General features: G+C 44.2%; 1 protein-coding gene across 2 annotated transcripts in view; it reads right to left on the minus strand.

Moving 5' to 3' along the window:
• Window positions 1-1,808: 1,808 nt before the first annotated feature.
• LOC118785473 (amyloid-beta A4 protein-like) overlaps window positions 1,809-23,419 on the minus strand; it is a 45,247-nt gene continuing 23,636 nt past the window's right edge. Inside the window, exons 2-17 of one of the 2 annotated variants that reach the window (XM_036540140.1) lie at window positions 18,672-18,839; window positions 18,399-18,528; window positions 18,200-18,312; window positions 17,754-17,944; window positions 15,769-16,004; window positions 15,366-15,533; window positions 11,970-12,103; window positions 11,137-11,211; window positions 10,100-10,258; window positions 9,444-9,572; window positions 8,852-8,951; window positions 8,030-8,248; window positions 4,899-4,952; window positions 4,707-4,798; window positions 2,470-2,616; window positions 1,809-2,375 (exon numbers count right to left, since the gene is read on the minus strand). In XM_036540140.1, the coding sequence (XP_036396033.1) occupies window positions 2,274-2,375; window positions 2,470-2,616; window positions 4,707-4,798; window positions 4,899-4,952; window positions 8,030-8,248; window positions 8,852-8,951; window positions 9,444-9,572; window positions 10,100-10,258; window positions 11,137-11,211; window positions 11,970-12,103; window positions 15,366-15,533; window positions 15,769-16,004; window positions 17,754-17,944; window positions 18,200-18,312; window positions 18,399-18,528; window positions 18,672-18,839 (2,217 nt within the window). In that variant the 3' untranslated portion in view covers window positions 1,809-2,273. The remainder of the gene's footprint in view (window positions 2,376-2,469; window positions 2,617-4,706; window positions 4,799-4,898; window positions 4,953-8,029; window positions 8,249-8,851; window positions 8,952-9,443; window positions 9,573-10,099; window positions 10,259-11,136; window positions 11,212-11,969; window positions 12,104-15,365; window positions 15,534-15,768; window positions 16,005-17,753; window positions 17,945-18,199; window positions 18,313-18,398; window positions 18,529-18,671; window positions 18,840-23,419) is intronic. The other variant, XM_036540142.1, reaches the window with a different exon arrangement.

Consider the following 23,419-nt stretch of genomic DNA (forward strand, 5'->3'; position numbering starts at 1 on the left):
TCCTCCTTGGATCAAACTGAAAAGGGCTGAATACAATGCTCTACTAATCATCCATTCATGTGCTGCCCCTCTCTCCAAGTGTCTGACAGCATTCCAAACAACTTTCTAACTCCCTGCTCTATTCCCAAGCAGTGATCTCTGAACAGAGAGCCTCTACAATGCCCCTTAAAAGAGATGAGTATAGCTTAGACATGAAGTGAACACAAGTCAAGACTCCTTTGGCCTTCATTCTGTGTCTGGGTGGCACAGGATAGAAGTGGGGGATTGTGGTCCTAGAGGAAGGAGTTAAACACTGGAAAATGGAGTTAGGGGCTCCAAGAGCAGGGTGAGCTCCTTCTTGCATTGGCCCAGGCACTCAGTTTGGCCTAGACTCTCCCCCCAAACCCCTTCATGTCATGTTCACTTCTAAGCAAACAAACACAATTCAGATATTTAAGAACAAATTTGAGGTAACACCACTTTTTGGCGTACACATTCTTAAAAATGCTTGCAGCTAAAAAAACATGTACATCATGCCAAAAAACACATCCTTCAGTGATTTAAGATTTCTACACTGTGCTTGGACTGAAATCAGCCACTGTCCTGAAGGAACAACAAACAATCTGCCCTACATAGCCCCATCTACCATCTATTCACAACTAATGGTATAAATAGACAATGACACAATTTTTAGTAAACTGGCTGTTTCCAGACTGATGGCCCCCTCTGGGGAAAGGAATTGAGGATACATCTGAGACATGGGGCTGGACACAGGTACTCCCATGGGAATGTGCCATGAATCGATACATTCTGTACAGTTCTGTACAAACATGATAAACTGGGGTGGGGTGACATGCGACAGACGTTCAACACAGGGGGACTGTCAGTAATGAGACATGGGCAAGGCTCTAATTATGTGCAGCTATAATCCTGATGGACTGTGCTACTGATTACTGAGGCAGAAGGAAGAAGAGAGACAAATACAGAGAGACAGACAGGTCATAGATACAGACTGACAGATTGGTAGAGTTGGATTGAGAGTTAGTTTTACTCCTCCCTCCCCCAAACCCATGAATATTACAAACACAGGAAAAGAAAAACAGAAGGTACATCCACTGTTTTTCCTGTTTTTTTTTCCTTCACATGAAATTTGCAAGGACACAGAAACAAGAATGGAGAACACACCGACATAAGCCTACACCAACCCCCTAAACCACAAATCAACCCCACTCCTAATCCCAGAGAATCAACACATTAAAAAGCAAAAAAACTGAAAAAGATCCTAGTCTAAATAATATACTCTGAGAATGCATCGTAAGTCAAAAAAATAAAACTTCCACACGTACAGCTAGTCAACTCATTGGAAACCTTTTTGCATTCCCATCTTTAACCATAAGAGGGGGCATGGCATGATTAAAAACAAAAGCATCAATTTCTCTTTAAGCATGTCTCCATGATAATAGCAGACCACATTCTGAATTCAATTTTTCCAAATCACGTGATCACAATGCACTAAATTTACAATGCTAAATTACACAAGCTCTACTTGAGAAAAGACCAGTCCAAATAGAACAAAATCTATTTTTCTCTGTAGTCATTATCGTCATGCACTATATAGGTACAGCTAGTGTCTGCCACTAATTCAATACATTTCACACAAATAAAAAAAAAACTTTTTTTTTACATTTCCTTTTAGTTTTTCACTTGTTTTTTTCTATTTTCATTGTTTTTTGAAAAAAATTAAAAACAACAGCATAATGCTAAAATAAAAAGCTTGAAAAAATGAAAGAGAACTTTATCATTATTACTTTCAAATTAAGAATCTGGTGTGGTCACACACAGCACAGCTGTCATCCAAGTACACAGAAAACACACACACACAGCCCTGGTTTATGCAAATACAGTAGTGTGAGGTGAAGCGGGACAGTGTGGGGGACAAACACACATGGTGGGGTGTCACTGCCACATTTTTAATGACCCACCGAAGAAGCTCCATCTCTACTGTGATGATGGAGGGAGGCCGGATTCATCACAACTGATATGAAATTAGACAACCACGCAGAAACCATACATCTACTGTCACTGGAGGCTGCTGCCAGAGACTGTGCTCACCGGTATGGTGATGAAGTGAGTGACAGGGCATTTGGTGTGTTGGTCCTGCCCACACTGTCTGGTACACAGCACTCACACTGAGGAAGTGAGAATAAGAGGGGACTGGTGGGAGGAGCTGAGTGGGGGTGGGAGGCGTAGGTGTGGAGCAGGTGGGGTACAGGTTGGCGTAGATTGGCAGGCCGTCAGTTCTGCATCTGCTCAAAGAACTTGTAGGTGGGGTTCTCATAGCCATTCTGCTGCATCTTGGAAAGGTGACGCTCCTCTGGGGTCACTGCTGCGTCCACCTGTTTTAAGATGAAAACGTTAAACAGATCTCCCCCATCACCCCCCCCCCCCCCGTTACTCTGCCTTCTCTCCCCTCTATTACTCCTCTCTCACCTCTATCACTCCATGATGAATGGACGTGTTCTGTTTCTTCCTCAGCATAACCAGGGTAATGACGATGACAGTCGCTATGACGACCCCGCCCACCATCAGCCCAATAATGGCGCCCTTGTTGGAGCCCACATCCTCGGCAAAGAACACCTAAAGAGAAATGTGTCATTTGCCTGGATGCATGCCCTGCCAACAACATGATAACCGGTAAGAGAGACGCAGGAACTGCAGATAGCTACAACTGCAAGAGCACCACTGCCACTATCTGTTCTTTGGTGATGTGCTATCATGGCATTTAAATGGTGCCATCTATCAGAACAGCTCCCTATAGGACAGATGAAGACCTCTGAGGTGACGCATGCTCTCTACAAGGGAGTGAGATGCAGTGTTTGTATGACACACACTCTGTGAGAGGAAGAGATGGAGACAGAACAATGTTCTGCCAGACTCACATCTCATAAGGCCATGGTCACCAGGACAACACCACCTTTAAAGTTAGCAACCAGGGGAGTCTAGAACGCTCCTGGCCTGTGCTCATTCAAATGGATATATGTGTGTGTGTGTGTGTGTGTTTGCGTGTGTGCATGCCAGTTTTTGATGATGTCATGTCATAATTTATAATCACCTCTGTGTGTATGTTTGTGTGGTACAATACAATGTGTATACCTGCTTCTGGAGATGGACTTCATATCTAGCACTGTGTATCTACATAGGTGTATAATGTAATGTACAAGTACCTTTGTTAAAGAAGCAGATGTGTTCTGTAAAAACACTTCATTTATCAATAATTTCAGAGACACATTACAATCCATGCATATGTAGCGGGTGGTCTCTTGCGTTGTGTTTTAATGTGATGTTACGTGGGTCGGCGAGCGAGCGAGTTTCGAACTGAGGTTCTTACTGCTCGCTGCCAACCCCTTAAAGCCAGCGTCGTTGCCAGTTGAGCTAAAGGCAAATTGCCGTTAGCCTGTCGGCGACAACGCTACTTAACCAGGTCTCAGGGGGAGTGACGTAGCCGCTGCAACCACTCGGCTACCTGCTATCCGCTACCTAAGGCTTTACGCAGGACTCACACGAGCTAATCACTTCAGCTCCGCTACACTCACCCCCCTTTGACCTCCTCTGACTCCTCAGCGACCACTGGCGGCCAAGCTGTGCTTTAGCCAGTGATCCGGGTCACGGCACCAATGTAACGGGTGGTCTCTTGCGTTGTGTTTTAATGTGATGTTACGTGGGTCGGCGAGCGAGCGAGTTTCGAACTGAGGTTCTTAGTGCTCGCTGCCAACCCCTTAAAGCCAGCGTCGTTGCCAGTTGAGCTAAAGGCAAATTGCCGTTAGCCTGTCGGCGACAACGCTACTTAACCAGGTCTCAGGGGGAGTGACGTAGCCGCTGCAACCACTCGGCTACCTGCTACCCGCTACCTAAGGCTTTACGCAGGACTCACACGAGCTAATCACTTCAGCTCTGCTACACATAGGGATGGATTCCAGGGATTTAGATATCTGGGGTACTTAGCAAAATATTGTTAAATACTACAGAACATCCAATGCACCTTAAATATGAGACACACTTCATTTAATGAGCATAAATAAGTAAAAAATTTAAGATGCATAACAGCCACATTTCTTTCAGAGCCAACAGTGTAGGCACCACACACTTTGCTGCTGATGCTTGTGCCACTAGGATGTGTCTTCACCTTTTCTGCTTCACTTAAAATGGTTTTCAACGTCAGTTGACCTGAAGAAACACCCCACTTCACTCTTCACTTGCACAGTTCCTTATGACCTTGAATTTCATCTCCTGCCCAGGAGGGCCATGGTAGTGTCAGACAGCAATTTAAACACTAGTTACCTGACCACCACCACTCATGAGGAATGGGAAAGGAAGGGAAAACTCAAAGATGGAGCATTTATACAGAAGCAGTGCCCACAGACCTCTTCACTGTTTGACTTTTGGTAAGGGAAACCAACAGCAGTCTTTTACTTTAAGGCAGGCATATTTTCACTGTTTTGGACTGATTACTGTAATTTCTGGAGAGGTTTAAACTAATATATGTATGTAAGTAAAAACAGTGTTGAGTTTTTCATAAATGAGCTTCATTCTCACAGGCTTCATTAAGTGATGTATATCTGCGTGTGTATATGTGCTGATGGTGAATATTAAATAAAGGGCTGTGTGTGCACGTACAGTACATGTAGCATGTACTGTGTTTGTTTGTGTATGCGTATGTGTGTGTGTACCAGTTTCTGATGGTGTACTTCATAGCCAGCACTGTGCCTCTCTTCTGCATCCATCCTCAGCTCAGGAACCCCTTCAGGCTTCAGACCAGAACCTATACAGAGAAATAGGGAATGTAATAAGAATCAGACAGACAGACAGACAGACAGACAGACACCTATGCAAGCAGGCACACACTCCCGATCATCGCATACCTGGTCGTGTTGGAAGTCCTCTGTCATGGGCAGGGCGCACATCTACCGGTTCAACTTCAGGGGGCGATGGAGTCAGAGAAAGAAAGAGAGAGTGTAGGTACAGTGCCGTCCACAGATAGATTTGTTCATTTTATTTGTTCAACTTTTACGGACAGTAACACATAAACCGCTTTTTAATCTCACGGGAAGTGATGTTGCAGTTTCACAACCTCTCACCCAACCAAGGACAGCTACAGTAAACAGGAAATCCACCTCAACATGTCTCCCAGAAAGAAACCCTCAACCGATCCAGACCGAACCAGACCAGCCCTGGCTCACCAATGATGGAACCGCCAGCGAAACCACCCTTGGAACTGCAAGATTTGGACCTCATTTCATGAGCTACAGTAGGCTGTTAACCCTGGGCATAGGACTTTGCATAGCTAAACACCCGAATGTTAACTACATTGATGAATGTTGCATATCTGTGTGTTCCAGATCATTACGAGTAATGTAACTAGACATGTTTCGTTGTTCCTAACTGATTTGTCACACACTATTCACCGCACAGTGTTAGTTACTATACCACACAGAGACGTAGGGTCTTTGCATGTGTATCGTTTTACTAACCCCTCGGTACATCCTTTTAATCCGCACAGAATATCCCCACGGTTATCAGCCGTCCGTACATATCCTGTTCCAGACAGACGTTATGTTCGCTCACACATGCACGTAGGCAACTGAAACTCGCCACCACATGCATGTTCCTTTGTTGTCTTTGAACACGTGTGTTCAGCAAGCACATGCAGCACACATGCACACGCAGCACACGCATGGCCCAGAACAAAGGAACACACACCCTATGACATGCTCACATATTTGCACAAGACATTCACTCATACCGACATACATGTGTAAATACACACAAATGCCTTACTCATATTGTATATAAATGTACTGCATTACTACTTCAGTTTTATATTTCAATAAATGCATTATTTTTCCAAGATTGTCATGTTGTAATATTACACGTGGAATGAATATCGCCAACCTCTGCTGATCAGAATTCTAAAGACCTTCACCTTAGTTGAATCAAGTGTTATTTGTTTAGTTAGCTAAATAGATAATATTGTGATTTGATTGATTAACTATTGATGTGGTAATTTTAAATATGATTATTAATTTAATTATTTACATTTACATTTATTTATTTAGCAGACGCTTTTTATTCCAAATTAATAGGTTAATAGGTTAATATATTTTATGAGACTGATATACGAAACTGAGACTGATATTTTATTTTAACCACTATGGTAGACGCCATATTCTGTATGGTGCCTCCATGTGTTTAATTTAATTATCACCAACATAACTGGTACCTCATGTAAGGATATTCCTTACACGTAAGTGGCACCCCTCTCTAATCGTGGGCATTGTCCCTACATAATTTGCATTGCCCCTGTGAGGAAGACTAACTTCCCCCTATAAGAGACAGAGAAAATATCTATTTTGACATATTATGGGTAGAAATTATTGTTAACATTACCAATGATGGATATGATGTCTTTCTCCATTGTCATGGTGATGCCAATAAATGCCCTCTAGCAGATATGTGCTTGGTGCTTCTCTACTGAAACTGCCCTAATTGCTGTAACTAATGCACTTCACGCTACAAAAGCTGCCTCTCTCTTCTGTCCTTATCTTCCTAGATCTATCAGCAGCCTTTGACATGGTCATTACATCATTTAGCAGATACTCTTACCCAGAGCGACTTACAAATAAGTGCATCAGTATGCTAAGACTAGACACTAAAGTATTACAAGAGGTCAGTAAGATACAAAGTTAAGGGCTAGGCTAGTGTGGAGTCTTTTTTTAACATAAAAATAGATAAACATAATACATAAACATAAACATAAACATAACAATCGATATGATGGAAAGACATACATGGGAGGAAGGTAGGCTACAGATACAGCTTGACCAGATGAGTTTTAACTTTTTTCTTGAAGGTGTTCAGGAAGTCTGTTGCCCGAATCTCTAGATCACCACCAGACCCTCCTGTCTGAGCTGCCAGCCCTTGGAATCACTGGAATGGCCCTGGAATGGTTCTCCTCCTACCTCAGAGGTCACTCCTGTCAGGTCTCCTGGCAGGGCTCCACCTCCTCCCCCTGGTTCCAGAAGACAGGCATTCCAACAGGGATTCCACAGCACATGGCCTGTCGTATCATTCATATGCAGATGATACACAGCTGTTCATTTCCTTCCCTCCCAAGATGGACATCACTCCTCAAATGAGACAGTCTATGTCCCAGCATGTGTCCTCCGAGGAACCTCTCGACTTGCACTGACAATGCAAATGCATTGGACAGCAATCTGTCTTTCACGGAGCATATTGCAGCCACAGCCAGGATCTGCAGAGTCCTTTTATTCAGCATTAGGAAAATCAGACCATACCCCTCCAAATACACGTGCCCAAGCTGTGATCCAGGATCTTATCCCGTCACGTCTGGACTACTGCAATTCGCTGCTTGCCGGCCTCCCGGCATATACCATCCAACTGCTGCAGCTTATCCAGAATGCAGCAGCCCAACTGACGTTCAACCAAGCAGGCCTATGTGACATCTCTCTTCGAGCCCCTCCACTGGCTACTGGTGGCATCATGGATCAAGTTCAAGACTTTGTTACTAACCTTTAAGGGACTTAATAGATCAGCCCCCAATACATACAGGACAGGCCTACAAGCCAGTAAGAGAACTGTGCTCTGCTACCTCGGGTTGCCTCTGTGTCCCGAAATACAAGAGCAGCATCTCTCAGACTCGCGTCTTCTCAGTACTTGCTCCACACTGGTGGAATGAGCTTCCTGCTGACATTCGTACAACAGACTCCCTGGGTGCCCTCAGGAGAAAGCTGAAAACTCATTTTTTCAAGTTATATTTCTAGTCTACCTTCCTCTCTATCTCTATTTTCTATAAAAAAACACTCAACCCATCCCTTATTGACCTCCTGTAATGCTCCTTGACTCCTTAATGACTCTTAGCATAGTGATGCACTTATTTGGAAGTCTCTGGGTAAGAGCATCTGCTAAACGACTTAATGTAATGTAATGCAATGCTGTCTGGCTCTGCCACAGCAGGCTGGCAGTACAAGCTTACCGTGGTTCTGTGTGTTGGCCTGCCTGAAACTCTCGGGGTGGATGAATCCCAGTCCGTTCATTCCCAGTTCTGCCTCCTCGGGGGGCAGCAGGTCCAGCACAGCAGTGCTGTCGGGCAGGTCTGGCATCAGGGCATCATTTCCGTAGCTGATCCTCCCCTCGCTCTGCAGAGAGGAGATCTGCTGGGACATCTCTGCTTGCTCCTTCTGTAGCAGCTCCTCTGGGAGGGCAAACAAATTTATTGGTCAAACCACTGTACACAAATCACACACAAACAGACATGAGGCAGACGTAAGAATTCGGAAGAAGAATAATTCAGGCCTCTGTTTCACACTGGCATGCTAAAGGTGACGGTCATCTGTAAATATTATTATGTTTCACCCCCTCCAGTGTACACTGCTTTCAAAATAGACCGTATTTTCGCTGATCTCTTAAAGTGATTTGTTGAACTGTAAAACATGAAACAAGAGAAACATGTATTCACAATGAACGTGATGTTATTGGTCATATCTGAAATAATAAACAAAGAAATGAGAACTCAAACCTGCACACTTCAGTTACAACAGAACCAACAGAATGGCAGTTACATATTTTGGGGGTGGGGGATTTAAAATACCTTCCTGGTGGGACATACTGTTGCTGGTGGCTTGCAGCAGGCTATATTGGAGCAGTGTAAATATGAATATACCAGACGAGTGTGAGAAAAATGGGCTCTGACTGAAGCAGACGGACAGAGAGAGCTTCAGATGGCCAAGTAACAAAGAACACACTAATAAACTGACGGAGCTGAATGGAGCGATGGCAGGGGGGAGCAGATGCTCACCCACATTATCCTGGATCTGGTCGGCGAGGCTGGGGACCTTGTAGAGCAGCCTGAGAGACTGGTTCATCCTCTCCTCGATCACTCGCAGGTGGGTCAGTACCTGGGATCAGAGGTCATCCACACCACTCATTCTCATTCGCATAAGCTGCCACAGGGCTACATGTCTTAATCAAATGCAAAAGGGGTGCTGCCCACTCTTCTCATTTCAAAGTCTAAAAAACACCTTTACCAAATAACCATAACCAAATGTAAATAACCCAATCTCTCGAATAACAAAGCCATTCATGTCAATGAGGGAATATATGTTTTTTCACTCTCTGGAACCGAGAACAGTGGTTCCAGAATAGAGCTAAGTGCTGTATAGACAGCATATCTGTCTATAACTGCGGCTCTGGCTATTTATGTGGCAGTTTAATTTTAGCTTCAGTTGTGCCATTGTGAGGAGCCAGATCATACATACATTTCCAGAAAGGGGTGGTCTGCAATGAGTTTGAAATAATATGTGGAGAAAAAGAATTCCAAAGAATTTAAATTAGAAAAAAAATCAATTCCATTTCAAGTCAGCATACGCAAGAGATGGATGGAAATTCACCTGGGGCCGGATCTGGGCTGCCTTCTTGGGGTCCACCATGCGGACGTGCTCAAAGTGTTTGAGCGTGTGCTGTCTGTCCTTTTGCTCCGCACGAACATACTTCCTCAGTAGGCTGAACACATGACGGGGCTAGAGTAAAGTGGGTGAGAAATACAAGGAGAGAGAAAGAGATTAGAGATTAAAAATAAAACCTTGAAAATGTGAGCAAAATCTGCCCATCCAGGTAGGCCAGACATCGCCATGTAGATACGGAGGTGAAACCAGACCAATGACCAAATTAAACCTTACAAAAATAGCCCATAGCTCAAGAAGACATGTTAGAGTCTGTGCAGAACCTGTGCCTGTATGAGCACAAACAGTTTAAGGGTCAAGAGCAGAGCCTTTCCCATTATTACTGGTCACCCTCTGTGCGCAAAGACAGGCTGTTTCCAGCCATCTAAACACCACAGACATGGTGAACATAACATGGAACTGAGGCTGAGACAGAAAGAGGGAATAGGAGCGAGAGCAGTTGTATATGCTCAGATTTAAGGGCTGTGGCATATGCTCAGAGTTGAGGGCAGTGGTATACGCTCAGAGTTGACAGCTGTGGTCTACATTCAGAGTTAAGGGTTGTGGTCCATGTTAACAGACAGTGCAGCAGTGGTATTCAGTACCCTGGTGGAGTCCGCCTGCAGGGCAGTCAGGTAATTCTCCAGTGCCAGGCGGCGGCGGTCATTCATCAGGGCCTCCACCCGTGCCATGTGCGTCTCCACCAGCTGCTGTCTCTCGTTTGCAGCCTCCTGCTCCAGGGCCTCCACCTTTTCCTGGAAATGCTGCAGATGCCAAATTCAATTTATGAATGCTATCAATCAGCCTTGCTGTCACCAGTGCATAATGGTTCAACAACTAATACTAAAACAGTGAAAATAAAAGGGACTATTGTTAACTTACACATTAGCATATTAATTCAGTCTTTCTTACCAGCCATGCATGTTTGACTTGTTTGAAAAATAGCAGGTTAGCTATGATTCAATTTAATAGCAACTCTGTTCCCAGAATGTGGGCCATACCTGAATAATTATGTTGGTAATGTAGCATATGCATGAAAAACAATTGATATGAACTGAAATGAGATTGAATTATTTTTCATATCAATATAAGTCTGAGCCTGTTTGAGTTAGTGAGGGGTGGGGGAAGGAGAAACAGGGAAGGATGTGAGGTGGGGAGAGGAAGGAGAGGAGAAAGAAGGAGGGATGGAGGGAAAGAAAGAAGACATGGAGGGAAAGGGAATGGAAAGAAATGAGGAGACAGGAAGAAAAAGACTTTCAGACTGAATGCAGCTCTTCAAACTCAATCATCATCCCCTGTATTGTCAGAGCATGAACATGGGAAATGTCCAGTTCTGCCCCGAAGAGCTGAAGGGTGTGTACTCCTGGAATGAGAGGGAAGGGGGGAGCGACAGGGAGCAAGTCTTACATCTTTTCCCCATACAGTGACATTACGCCACAGCGACAGTAGGAGCAGTAGAAGCACATGCCTACAGCATGTGAGAGATATGGTGAAAGCACTAGAAGCGCATGGCTATCGTGTGGGAGATACAGTGACTGTACAGACTGACTTTGTGTGTTCATGAGCAACAGTGGCACCAGGTGCACAAGTCCAAAACTGTGCAGATGTGAACATTAACACTGTTCACAGCGGTGCATCTCACCTGGATGACGGCTTTCTTGTCGGCACGGGGCAGGCTCTTAGCCAGTCTTTCTGCCTCCTCCCACTGCCGCATGACCTTGGGGGGGGGATAGAGTACAATGTTGCAGAATGACTAGCAATGATCCATATTCAGGGTTTTTTAAGCAGTGGTAGGCAGTCTAGATCAGTGTTTCTCAATCCTGCTCCTGAAGGCCCACTGTCCTGCACATTTTCCATCTTTCCCTGCTCTACCTACCTGACTGAACTCATCAGTGGCACTTTTGATTAGCTGAGCACACCTGATTTATTCAAGAGCATGTTAATCACACTAATCAGGTGTTTGGAGCAAGGACAGATAGAAGATATGCAGGACAGTGGACTTCCAGGAGTAGGATTGAGAAACACTGGTCTAGATGACCTTGCAACAGCGTCAACTAGTCATTCTGACCACGTTGTCTACTGATGTGACACTTATGTCAGGTTGTAGGAGTGCTGCTTCAACAAAATTCTAGAGAGGCATTACAGTTTAAGATGCAATCACAACAGTACCAATTTTATTCAAGGCACAAATTACAATTAGTACAATTAGCATCCTTGAGAATGAAAGGGACAGAATGATGAAAATAAAGACCTTGGCATTATCATACCATTTTTTAATTAGCTAATGCATTTTGCCAGCATAGTCATTTTCACACCTGTGTTTACTAAAAAGCACTGGCATTGCGTTTGAACCAACCACCTGCCAAAAAAAAAACAGGGCCTTTGAAATTGACAGTTTATAAGAACTTCTCTGCATGAAATTATTCTAATCCCCTTTCTGCACCCCCTCTGCCTGGCCTGGCCATCCTGTCTCACCTGTGACATCCGCTCCCTGTGCTTGGCCTCCAGGCTCTCCTTGGCCTTCTGGAAGTAGGTGTGCTCCTTCTCTTCCCCAGGAGTCTCCAAGTAGCAATCCACTGCATCCGGTGGACTGGGAGTGGTCATGGGCACTAGGGTTGGGGAGATGGGAAAGGGGAGGCGGGGCCAAGGGGCAGTGGTGGGAACAGGAGAAGAAGGAGGAGCCACAAAGAAAAACACCATTATGCAATAGTCTTCAAGAATCTAACACATCTGGCCCTCAGTTTAAAGATCTCCCTACTCTGAACCTTCCTAAACCTCATCTACAGGGTCCTTCATATTTATTCATACCCCTGACTACAAACAAAAAACATGCTGAAAAAGGAAAAGAAATGTTGATATTTAAAAAATTTTTAGCTTAATGATTATGTTTTCTGGCGTAATTTTATTTTTATGTAACTTTTTACGTTACACTTTACTCTTAATAGCCCTACATACAAGAAAATCATATTGTTAAAAAATACAATACTTTATAACAGAAAACCAAAGGGTCCCATTTATTCAAATCAGCTTTTTGTAAATCCTCTTACAGCTTTGATTACACTGACAGGATGCTTGTTGCAGTGTTCTGTGAAGTTCTGGCACTTCTGAGTGGGGTTTTTCACCAATCCCTCTGGCAGAGTTGCTCTATGTGCTTCAGATCTTCTGGTTTTGTTTGTGAGCTGCTTTCTTGAGTCTGAATCACAAATATTTGATTGGATTGATGTCTGGAGATTGAGATGATCAGTTGAACATTTATTTTGTGCCCAATAAGCCATTTCTTTGCAGATTGGATGAATTCTTTGGATCACTGTCATGCTGCATTGTCCATTTTCAGCCAGATTTGTCATAACCCCCTCTAGCCTAACAAAGGCAAATCCTAACAAGGGTTTGAACATAATAATCCTCCATCATATTTCACAGGGAGCATGGCCTAATGGAAGCTTCAACTTTTCATGCCAAATAAAAGGCTGATGAGCTTGTCCATCTGACCATGCTTCCAAATGTCATTCAGGGTAATCTGACAAATACATGCCTTGTCATCAAAAGAAGCTTTTGCCTTGCAACTTGTCCATGAATGCAACAGTCACGCGTCAGGTCCAGAATAGCTCTTTCTGACACGTTGTGATCTGTAGATGCAATCTTGTTTAGCAGATCTCCTGAATTTGAAATAATCAGAATTTTGATATAGAATTGTTTGTTGATTTTGTTTCAAAGATTACTTGGAGGTTTTAATAAATATTTATGAACAATGTGAATTTATTCTGTACAATGCACTTAAGATTAATATATTTTAAAACATTTTAAGCAAAATTATATTAAAATGATCCAATGTTTTAATTTTTTATTTTATAGCATGTTTTTGTTCCTATTTTGGGAGGGATATGAATAAATATGGAGGCACTGTATCTTAACGACTCTGGGTCTTCTTCCTGGACTGTCTGTCCTACCCAACACTCCTCTCACCACAAACTCTCAGCTCTCTCTCATTTAACATCTCAAGCTTATAACTCAACCTCCTGTCTCATCGCACACTCTTACCCTTACGTCATTTATCGGTGCAAACTTCACATCCCCAACTACATCAACTCTCTTTTTCCCCTCACACTCCATCCCTCCACTGTGCCCCCCAATTCCCCCTCCCCCTGCTCTGTGTTCTAGATCATGGGTCATTTCTCACTCCATCTCATTAGCTCAGGGCTTCCCCCGAGCTCCCTGCCTCATACACTTACACACAGAGCAATGTCACACAGCACAGCAGGTGGGTTAGTGAGAGTAAGAGAGAGTAACAGAGTGATGGGGGGAAGCGTGTGTCTGACAACCCCCCCCCCCCCCCCCCAGAATTATTATTAAGTACAGAATTATTCCTGTGCGATTTCATGACACATAATTCATTCCGTAAACTGCTGACTCACGCAATATATTGGACCAAAACCCATTCATGCACATCATACCTTCAGTAATATAGCCTATGAACATAATTAATTTTGTACTTAAGCAAAACACTGATGTCTACGAAAGTTCAAGCAGCCTTTGCTTTCATGGACGGAATGCCTTCTGTAACTGCGCAGTCATGGAATATATTGTGCTAAATCCCTTTTGTGCACATCATACTTTCAGTAATAGGCTATAGCAAAACAGTTAAGTGCACAAAATGTACATTTGATGGCACGGAATGATGATAGTATAGCGCATTATGCATTTTGTGCCACAGAAGCATAAATGCTGGCCTAGGTCATCTATTACGGACAGAATTACTTTTGTCCACAAAATGAAAAGCACAACAGTCAATTCAGTGCACGTCAGGAATCATCCATTTTGTTTTCTGTGCACGAAAGTATGTGCTCTCTTCAATATTTCATGGACACAATGCTAACGCGTTTGTGTTTTTCGTGGACAAAGCGCGTTACGGTGTTACATGGTTTCGTAATGAACTTATGCGTTTCGTAGCACAGAAGGCATTCCGTCTACGAAAAAAGGTCTGTTACACTTGGTGCCCCACAGTTTGGCAAAATTAAGTAGGCCGCTTTAACACCTAAATTTCTTGTATTACAGTAGCAATAACCTTAAAACTGCAACTGAGCACCCATCCTAATAATCGAATGCTTAATTTCACAATCGAATGCCAATTCAATGAACTTCGAAGCTTCGAATTTTTCAGTACAGCCTTACTGAATTCCCTGTGAAATGCAGCTCTGAAAGCACAATGTAATGCAGGTAAACCGGCCAAGCCGGATGAGGACAGATCAGATTAAGAGTTTGTGCCGTGTCAGAATAGGGGCTGCTGGTGTGGGCTGGCATCTCTTTTCTCACACAGCAGCACTTTCACACAGCTGATGTGCTTAATGGAGCAGAAACTGCAAGAGGCCTGGCGGCCCCCATGCTGCTATATTGCTTTATATACCTCCTCAAGAGCTGGAGACAGCAGAGAAGGGTTAGAGAGAGAGAGAGAGAGAGAGAGAGAGAGACACACACACTACACTACACTCAATTACACACAAAGGCATTCATTAGCCAGGTCCTGTCCCCACCTGACATCTGACACACCCTGAAATAGTCATGTGGCAAAACGCATAATGCACACACATATACACATGCACGCACATCCTTGGCCTGTCACTCTATGGCACCAGCCAACAGGTCAGAGAGGAGTGTTGAACACATTCAGATTTACAAAGAGGAGCAGAGAAGGTGTGAGCTGGAGTCACCGGCACAGTGTGCTGTGCAGACAGAAGGTACTGGGTGAGTGGGAGTTACTTAGACACACAGTAGTGTGAGTGAGAGGTAAGGTGTGAGAGAGATGGACTGGGACACCGGAGCGGGACAGAGAGGACGAAGGAGGAGGAAGGGGGGGCAGTCCGTCCTTTGACTTACGCACACTGCTGCAGACTGACAAGCAGTACTCCTCAGACTCAAAGTTATTGTGGTTGCCCCCGCAGCCGCCGTAGATGAAGGGGGCACAGCGGCCCTCCCGGTGGTTAAAGTACCAGCGCGGCAGCATGGCGCGGCATGGCCCAGTCTCCGCGCTCTCCCAACACACCTCTGACAAGGGGGGAGAGACACACCCTCTCAAATCTCACAGCAAAACAATGCTTTTCGCAACAGCTGCAATCCAGTGTCGCCCTGCCAACCAGCTCCTGTTGAGGACTTGAGCCTTCAGGCCTTCTCGCAGGTGAGTCATGATCCCTTTCTGTATGCTGTGATCATTATTGAAAACCTAGAGGTCGGGGGGTGGGTGGGTGATGAAGAGTGACAACCGCAGTGATACCTGACTCACCTCTGACCACCTCCTCCACGGATTCAGTGGTTGTGGTGGTGGTAGTCGTCATGGCGACATTGGTGGTGCGCTCCCCAGCCTCGTGTTCGTCAGTTGCATCATCGTCCTCTTCATCGTCATCCTCTCCGTCGCCATCTTCATCATTGTCCAGGGTGTCCTCCTCTACATCCTTGTCATCTTCTCCCACGGCAGGGCCCAACTCCTCCTTCTCTGCAGGCCCAGAATCTGGTGGCATGCTTCAGTACAGAGGAGGAAGAAGAGAGAGGTAAGGGTAATGCTGGGTAACAATAGTCACATTACTACTTACAGTGGATATAAAAAGTCTACACACCCTTATGAAACTGCAGGTTTTTGAAATGTCAAGACAAATAACAACAATGTAAATTGTCAGATTTTTTCCATCTGTAATGTGATCTTCCAACAAACAAAAATCCAGAGAAAAAAACAAATAGTTAATTATTAGGAACATTTTAAATGAAAAAAAACTACAAACACCCTGATTGCATAAGTCTGCACACACCGCCCAACTAATACTTTGTGTAAGCACCTTTTGCACTTCTTACAGCAGCAAGTCTTTGTGAATAAGTCTCTATTAACTTTGCACATCTAGACTTTGAAATTTTATCCCACTCTTCCTTGCAAAAATGTTCAAGTTCCTTCAGATTGCGAGGGGATCTCCTCTGTACAGCTCTCTTTAGGTCATTCCACAGGTTTTCGATGGGATTGAGGTCTGGGCTCTGACTGGGCCATTCCAAGACTTTGATTTTCCTTTTCTGAATGTGTGCTTTGGGTCATTGTCATGTTGGAATGTGAAATTCCTCTTCATCTTCAGCTTTCTGACAGAGGCCAGCAGGTTTTGTGCCAAAATATCTTGATATTTGGAGCTATTCATTATCCCATCTATCTTGACATGAGCCCCTGACCCACCTGAAGAGAAGCAGCCCCAAAACATGATGCTACCACAACCATACTTCAGAGTCAGTATGGTGTTCCTTGGATAATGGGCTTTATTGGCTTTGCACCAAACATATCTTTTACAATTAGGCCCGAAAGTTCAACCAGACCATAGCACATTTTCCCACATGGTTTGGGGTGACTGAATGAATCTTTTGGCATAACTTAGTCGGGCTTGGATGTTCCTTTTTGTCAGAAATGGTTTCCATCTTGCTTCCCTACCCCATAGCCCAGACATGCAGAATATGAAAGATGGTGCTCACATGCAAGGAGTGACCAGTACCTGCCAGAAATTCCTGTAGCTCCTTCAGTGTTGCTGTTGGCCTCTTGGTAGCCTCCCTGATAAGTTTTCTCCTTGTCCTCACATCAACTTTGGAGGGTCGTCCTGATCTTTGCAATGTCTCTGTGGTGCCACATTTTCTCCACTTATTGATGATGGTGTTGACAGTGCTCCATGGCACATCCAGTGGCTACGATATTCTTTTATATCCCTCTCCTGATTAGTACTTTTCAACAATTAGCTCTCGCAGATTCTTTGGCAACTCTTTGCAGACCATGGCTCTCCCAGTAGGATGCAACCATTCAAGCAAATCCTACAGCAACAGCTGACTTTAATCTGGGTTTAATCAGAATCACTTTAATTGATGGTAGGTGTATGCCATTTACCTACAGGCATGATTTTGAATGTAATTGGTTTACTCTGAACACAGCTAGAGCTGCCATTATGGGCATTAAGGGCATGCAGACTTATGCAATCAGGGTTTTGTAGTTTTTTTTTTCTTTAATTTAAAACGTTCCTAATAATTAACTATTTGTTTTTTCTCTGGATTTTTGTTTGTTGGAAGATCACATTACAGATGTAAAAAGTCTGACATTTACATTGTTGTTATTCCTGTCTTTACATTTCAAAAACCTGCAATTTCATAAGGGTGTGTAGACTTTTTATATCCACTGTAACTTCTGATTTCATACATGGCCTGATTTTGTTTCTAAATTTTGTTTCTTGTATGCTGCTGAGGTGTGTGTAGTACCTGTTGTCGGTGTCGTCAGTCTCAGGGCCGCCCCACCACACATCAGAGTCATCTTCCTCAAGCTCTGTGCTGTCGGACTCTCGCTCCATCTCTGCAGGGCAGCACACAAACTCTACACCCCGGAAACGGTCAATGCCACAGGGCAACAGCATCCCATAGTCATGGAGATTCATGGAGTGGTCTCCGCAGGACTGGAGAGTGAGCAAGGGAGAAGAGAGAAGAGAGAAGTGAGGATTCACAGTTACAAGGAACACACACTGTATGTGGGAATATGTGGCATGATACTAAGGCTGAATCAGTTTTTGGCTAAGGAAATGATGGAAGTCTGTGCTACACTGCTCTGACAGGTGTTAGTGTACTTATGCTTGTTTGTGTGTGTACAGTGTGAGTGTATCTATGTGTGTGCATACATGTGTGTGTGTGTCTGAGTGTGTATGGACACTCACCTCTTTGGCCACTGTGTGCCAGTGCAGGTGGCTCTCACACATGTCCATGCGCTCCTGGTGCAGGAACTTGCACTTATCAGGGACGAGCAGAGCATCACTCACAAACTCCCCTACTGCAATACACAGACATGCACAATGCTGTTAAGATCACACACAAGTACAGGCACAGATACACACACTCACACACTCATACACATACCCAGGCAGCGGTAGGGCACGACTATGTGCATGTGACTGAGGCACTGCTTGCGGCCCTTCTTGCACCAATTTTGGATGCTGACTGGCTGGTTGGCCTCCACTACATTGGTGATCTGCAGCTCAGGGTAGACCTGGAGACAAGAGGCAGGGAGAAGACAGGTTACCATCCTTCACTATATAACAGTCCCTTCAATATGCTGCTCCATCCTCCATTCCCTCAGTGACCACCCTCCACCTTCTCCAATTAATCCCACCCTTCCCTCCCCTCCTTCACCTCCTGGCAGTACTGCAGGATTCCCTCCTTGGAGCTGATGCAACTCTTGGTGCTGGTGGGATCAGACTCCCATTTGCCGCTCTGCACGTTGATGTGCATGTTGAGTTTGCCACAGAACATGGCAACCTGAGGCTCTGCCAGGAAGCCCACCGAGCCATCTGTCGGTACCTGTAGAAAGAACATGGAAGAAGAAGGGGAAGGGATTTTGGGGGGTGGGGGGAGTTGGAGAAAGAGAGAGGAAAAAAGGCAAATCATCATTAAAGGGTTTAGCTTGGTTTACAGGGTAGTCAACACCAAAGACACCATGTCAAGCATGAAGAAATGTGTCTGCTTCCCAGAGTGAGACCATGGGACCCTGAACCACACTGCTTCAGTCATTGAGACCATGCAACGCAGTCTGTGTACTGCTCTGTGTCTTTCGCACATCTCAGGCTACGGGCCACAGAGGGCTTGATGTTATGTGATATGTGATACAGTTGCATTTTTTATGGTTTTGTTTTTCCTGCTTCTTTCAATATCCTGAGTCTCCTGAAAGGGGCCATAAATAAATAAATTAAAATAAAGGTACAATAAATCAAATGTATTCATGACTAAATGGATGAATTAATGAATTACAGTTGGCTGATCTGACAGCACGCAGACAATCGGGGCTCTCCCCATTCTCTATCCTTGTCTGGGGTAGGGAGATGAGCACAATATAGAGCAGCAGTAGGATGTTAAACCACCATTGTTGTGAGTCAAGAAGTGAACATTTTTACTGCATTTATTCCATTAGGGAACGACAGCCCACTGTTGTCACATTTTAGCACATCTGCTTCCTGATCTCAATGGACAAAAAAGCACGGACAGTTGAAAATACTTTTTTTTTTGTTTTAAACTGCTGTATCTCCATGAATTCTGGGCCTACATGCATCAAAGGCACACTGGTGCAGATTCTCACAATGTCTTCAACTGAGCACTGTGATGAACGGTTTTTGAATTATGAGCCAAAATAGACACCAAGTTCAGCCTCTGCCCTAAGTCACATGTACACATTCCTCTGTCAAAAGGAGCTCGCAGCGTCAGACATGAAGAGAGGAGGGAAACGGCACATGGTAACTCGAACAGCACATATGCTCAATAATGCACACAGGCAACCACACATTGCATTTTCTTCAGAAAATGCACACAAATCTAGTTATTATTTTTTATTCTTCTAGCTTTTACACAGTAAAGTGTGCTTGTGCTTGTACTTTTATACCTTTATAGTTTAACGATATTAAAAAAAATTTTTTTAAAATAACACTAATTTTGCCTCCATTCAAAAGTATAGGTGTGAACAGTGGGAGAACTTCACTTCCGCGTTTCAACTATATATATATATAAAATAGTTTTTTAAACTGCCGTACCTCTGTGAATTCTCCTCTACATGCATAAATTATGCATCAAAATGGGGGAAAACTAGTGCAGATTCTCAATGTTTTTGGCTCAGCACTGTGATAAATGGTTTTTGAGATACAAGCCTTTGTTCAGTCTTTGGTATCCCCTCACTCTGACCAGTTTAACAGTTGATATTTAATTGTTGCAACGGAGCCAATCAGAGACAGCTGGTGTGAAGGTACTGCTCTGTCTCAGCTTGCAGCACCAGACACAGAGGGAGACGGCAAAACCAATGCACACAAATTCGCACTGAAGTTCAATAATGCAAACAGGGAACCACACATAGGTTTTTCTTCAGACAATGTACACCAATCTAGTTATCTATGTAAGGTAACAGTAAATGTCTGACAGGTATTCAAAGTAGCTAACCACTCTTGGCTTGCCATCTCTCTTACTTCCCGCAAGCTAATCAATCAGTGCAAGCACTTGGACACAGTGTGGTATAATGGTAGAGACCAGGGCATGTAACCCAAAATGCGCTTGTAAATATCCATCTGTATACATGATTAACGTGTATAAATTGTAAGCTATTCAAGTCTTTCTGGATAAGAGCCTCTGCTAAACAAGAGTAACATCATGTAAGGTAATGTATCCGAGATGCTCCAAGTTCAACCAAGCTAAACTGGCTCAGATCCTGCAGTGCACCGCCCTGATGCGAAGGGTATCGGATCTGTCCCCAGGCGGGCGAGTATTGCTGAGGTCAGGTCCCCACATGTCAGCACTGTCACTGCCTCACCCCTCAGACTCCCCACTACAGCGAAGTCACAGAGCTGACCACAACCAAGATTCCACACTACAGTAGAGTCACAGAGCTGACTGCACCTGAGATTCCACACTGTGGTCAAGTCACAGAGACGAATGCAGCTGAAATTCCACACTTTCTTTGCTATACCACTTAGGTGCCAGCATAAAATGACCACAAGCAATTGAAGATCAGATGCAATCTTCAGTGCCTACAGCCCATCTGAATTTCCCCAGTACCTAACACAAAATTTCACACATACATCTCCCCCATACTCTGAAATCCCCTATTATTTAACAAACACATTTAAATTCTGATGGATTCCATGGTTCCTGTTCTTTAATTCCTCAGTAGTTGTTTACATAAGATCACCCACACATCAGCTGTGAACTGTCCTACTCGTGGTGTACATTTCAGAAGCATCGTTATTCTCCATACATGAGCATTCAGCAATCTGGAGATTCATCATCATCATCCCACAGTGAACACAGGGATCTGTCCTTGTCACCACCACCCCTTTCCAGCACATTTACCATCTATGAGTATCTGGAGCATTGCACCAGATAATAAAGTGCGTCAGCAACCTTTGCCCGCACAGTTGGAGATGGTGGGAGACACACCATCGCCTACTTGTCTGTTGAAGGTCATCATATATCCCACAATGTGTTGTAGGCTGCCCCTCAAATTTTCTACTCTGTTTACTCCCAGCACAAACTCAACAGTCAGTCAGATCCAGCGTCAGTCCCCCATCCAATTCCTCCATGTCCCAAACGCACACGCACACACACGCACTCAGTCGTCACTGAACTAAATTAATCATCCCCCCGCCTACACACACTGGGACACTTCCTAAGGGAGAGAAAAGAACTATAATTGGAGGCCATTACTCTGCCTGAACTCCAGTGTGAGCAGAAGGAGGAAGGGGTGTCAGGCTTTCAGAGCTTGTGGACTTCATACTCGTGTCGCCATAGCGGCACATTTTGAAGTGGGCAGAAAGAGGAAGAGGCCTGCATTTAGTGGCCTCAATCATGAGATTAGGGAGAGTGAAGCTGCAGGGTGTGTGCCTCCAACATGCAAAAGAGAAAGGATGGAAGGACTTGCAGGTGGAGCGGCATGTAGGCCATGTCTTTTGCACCACCACATTACACTGCACCAGCGCAGCTCAGACATAACAACCCGGCTCATGCTGACCGACACCGACGTGCAAAAAGGTGACATGCAGATGCTTGAACATTCACAGTGCCAGGTTGCACTTGCTCAAAACAGTGATGTAATCAAAAAGCAGAACCATTCCATTCAGCCTTATGCAATGTGTCAAATTATGCTGGTTTATGGTCACCACAAACAGGTGGCAGCACTGAGCTTGCTGTCACCGTACAAGCAGCAGAGAAAACTGCCCTCCCCCAACACTGTTTGTGTGTGTTTGTGTGTGTGTTCCTCTGGCCTGGTGTCCAGGTGCAGATTTTCTTCGATAGTAAAATCATAACGATAACAGACAATACAAAAATTTTCATCCACTTCTGCCTCCTGCCTGGCCAGTCCCATCCCAGACAACATAGACACGGCTATTAGGCCTGCCTTGTGTTTTGACTCTTTTATACCCATTGAACTTAGCGAGTTTCTTTCTTTTATCAATTCATCTAAAAACTCTACCAGCCAACTAGACCCATTACCAACCAGCTTCCTAAAACAGCTGCTACCTGCAATTGGCACACCGTTATTAAATCTTATCAACGCCTCCCTTACATCTGGACACATACCTCAGTCTTTCAAAGTAGCAGTTATCAAGCCTATTCTATAGAAGCCCAATCTAGATCCCAATGACCTGTCAAACTATAGGCCCATCTCAAATCTTCCATTCCTCTCAAAAATTCTGGAAAAAACAGTATCAAAGCAACTCTGTGCATTTTTACACACTAACAACATTTTGGAAGTCTTTCAATCCTGGTTTAGACCCCATCATAGTATGGAAACCGCTCTCCTAAAAGTATTCAACGATCTTCTACTCTCCTGCGGCAATGGCTGTATCTCTCTTCTTGTGCTACTAGACCTGAGTGCTGCCTTGATCATCATACCATTGATCATCGTATCCTCCTTGACCGCCTCGAAAATCTGGTTGGTATAAGCGGACAGGCTCTATCCTGGTTTAGGTCCTAACTATCAGAACAATATCAGTTTGTCTCCATTAACAATTAATCTTCTGCTCGTTCCAGAGTAAGATATGGTATAGTTCAAGGATCTGTGCTTGGGCCTCTGCTCTTCTCGTTATACATGTTGCCTCTCGGCGATATCATCCGTAAACATGACATTAGCTTCCACTGTTATGCGGATGACACTCAGTTATACATATCAGTCAAACCTGATGTCCCTCTGAAGGCCTGCCTAACAGATGTAAAGAATTGGATGGCCCAAAATTTTCTCCTCCTTAACTCAGACAAAACTGAAATATTTGTTGTTGGCCAAAATTCAGTCAGGAGCAAATTCACTCATTTTACACTGGACACTGGACCTTGAATGACTTTGTTGCTCTCAACGAATCAACTCCTCCCAGTTATTGTAATCACCAGGTCCCTCGACCTACTGGTAG

The sequence above is a fragment of the Megalops cyprinoides genome, chromosome 11, assembly GCF_013368585.1.
Source record: "Megalops cyprinoides isolate fMegCyp1 chromosome 11, fMegCyp1.pri, whole genome shotgun sequence".
In the NCBI taxonomy this organism is placed as follows: Eukaryota; Metazoa; Chordata; class Actinopteri; order Elopiformes; family Megalopidae; genus Megalops; species Megalops cyprinoides.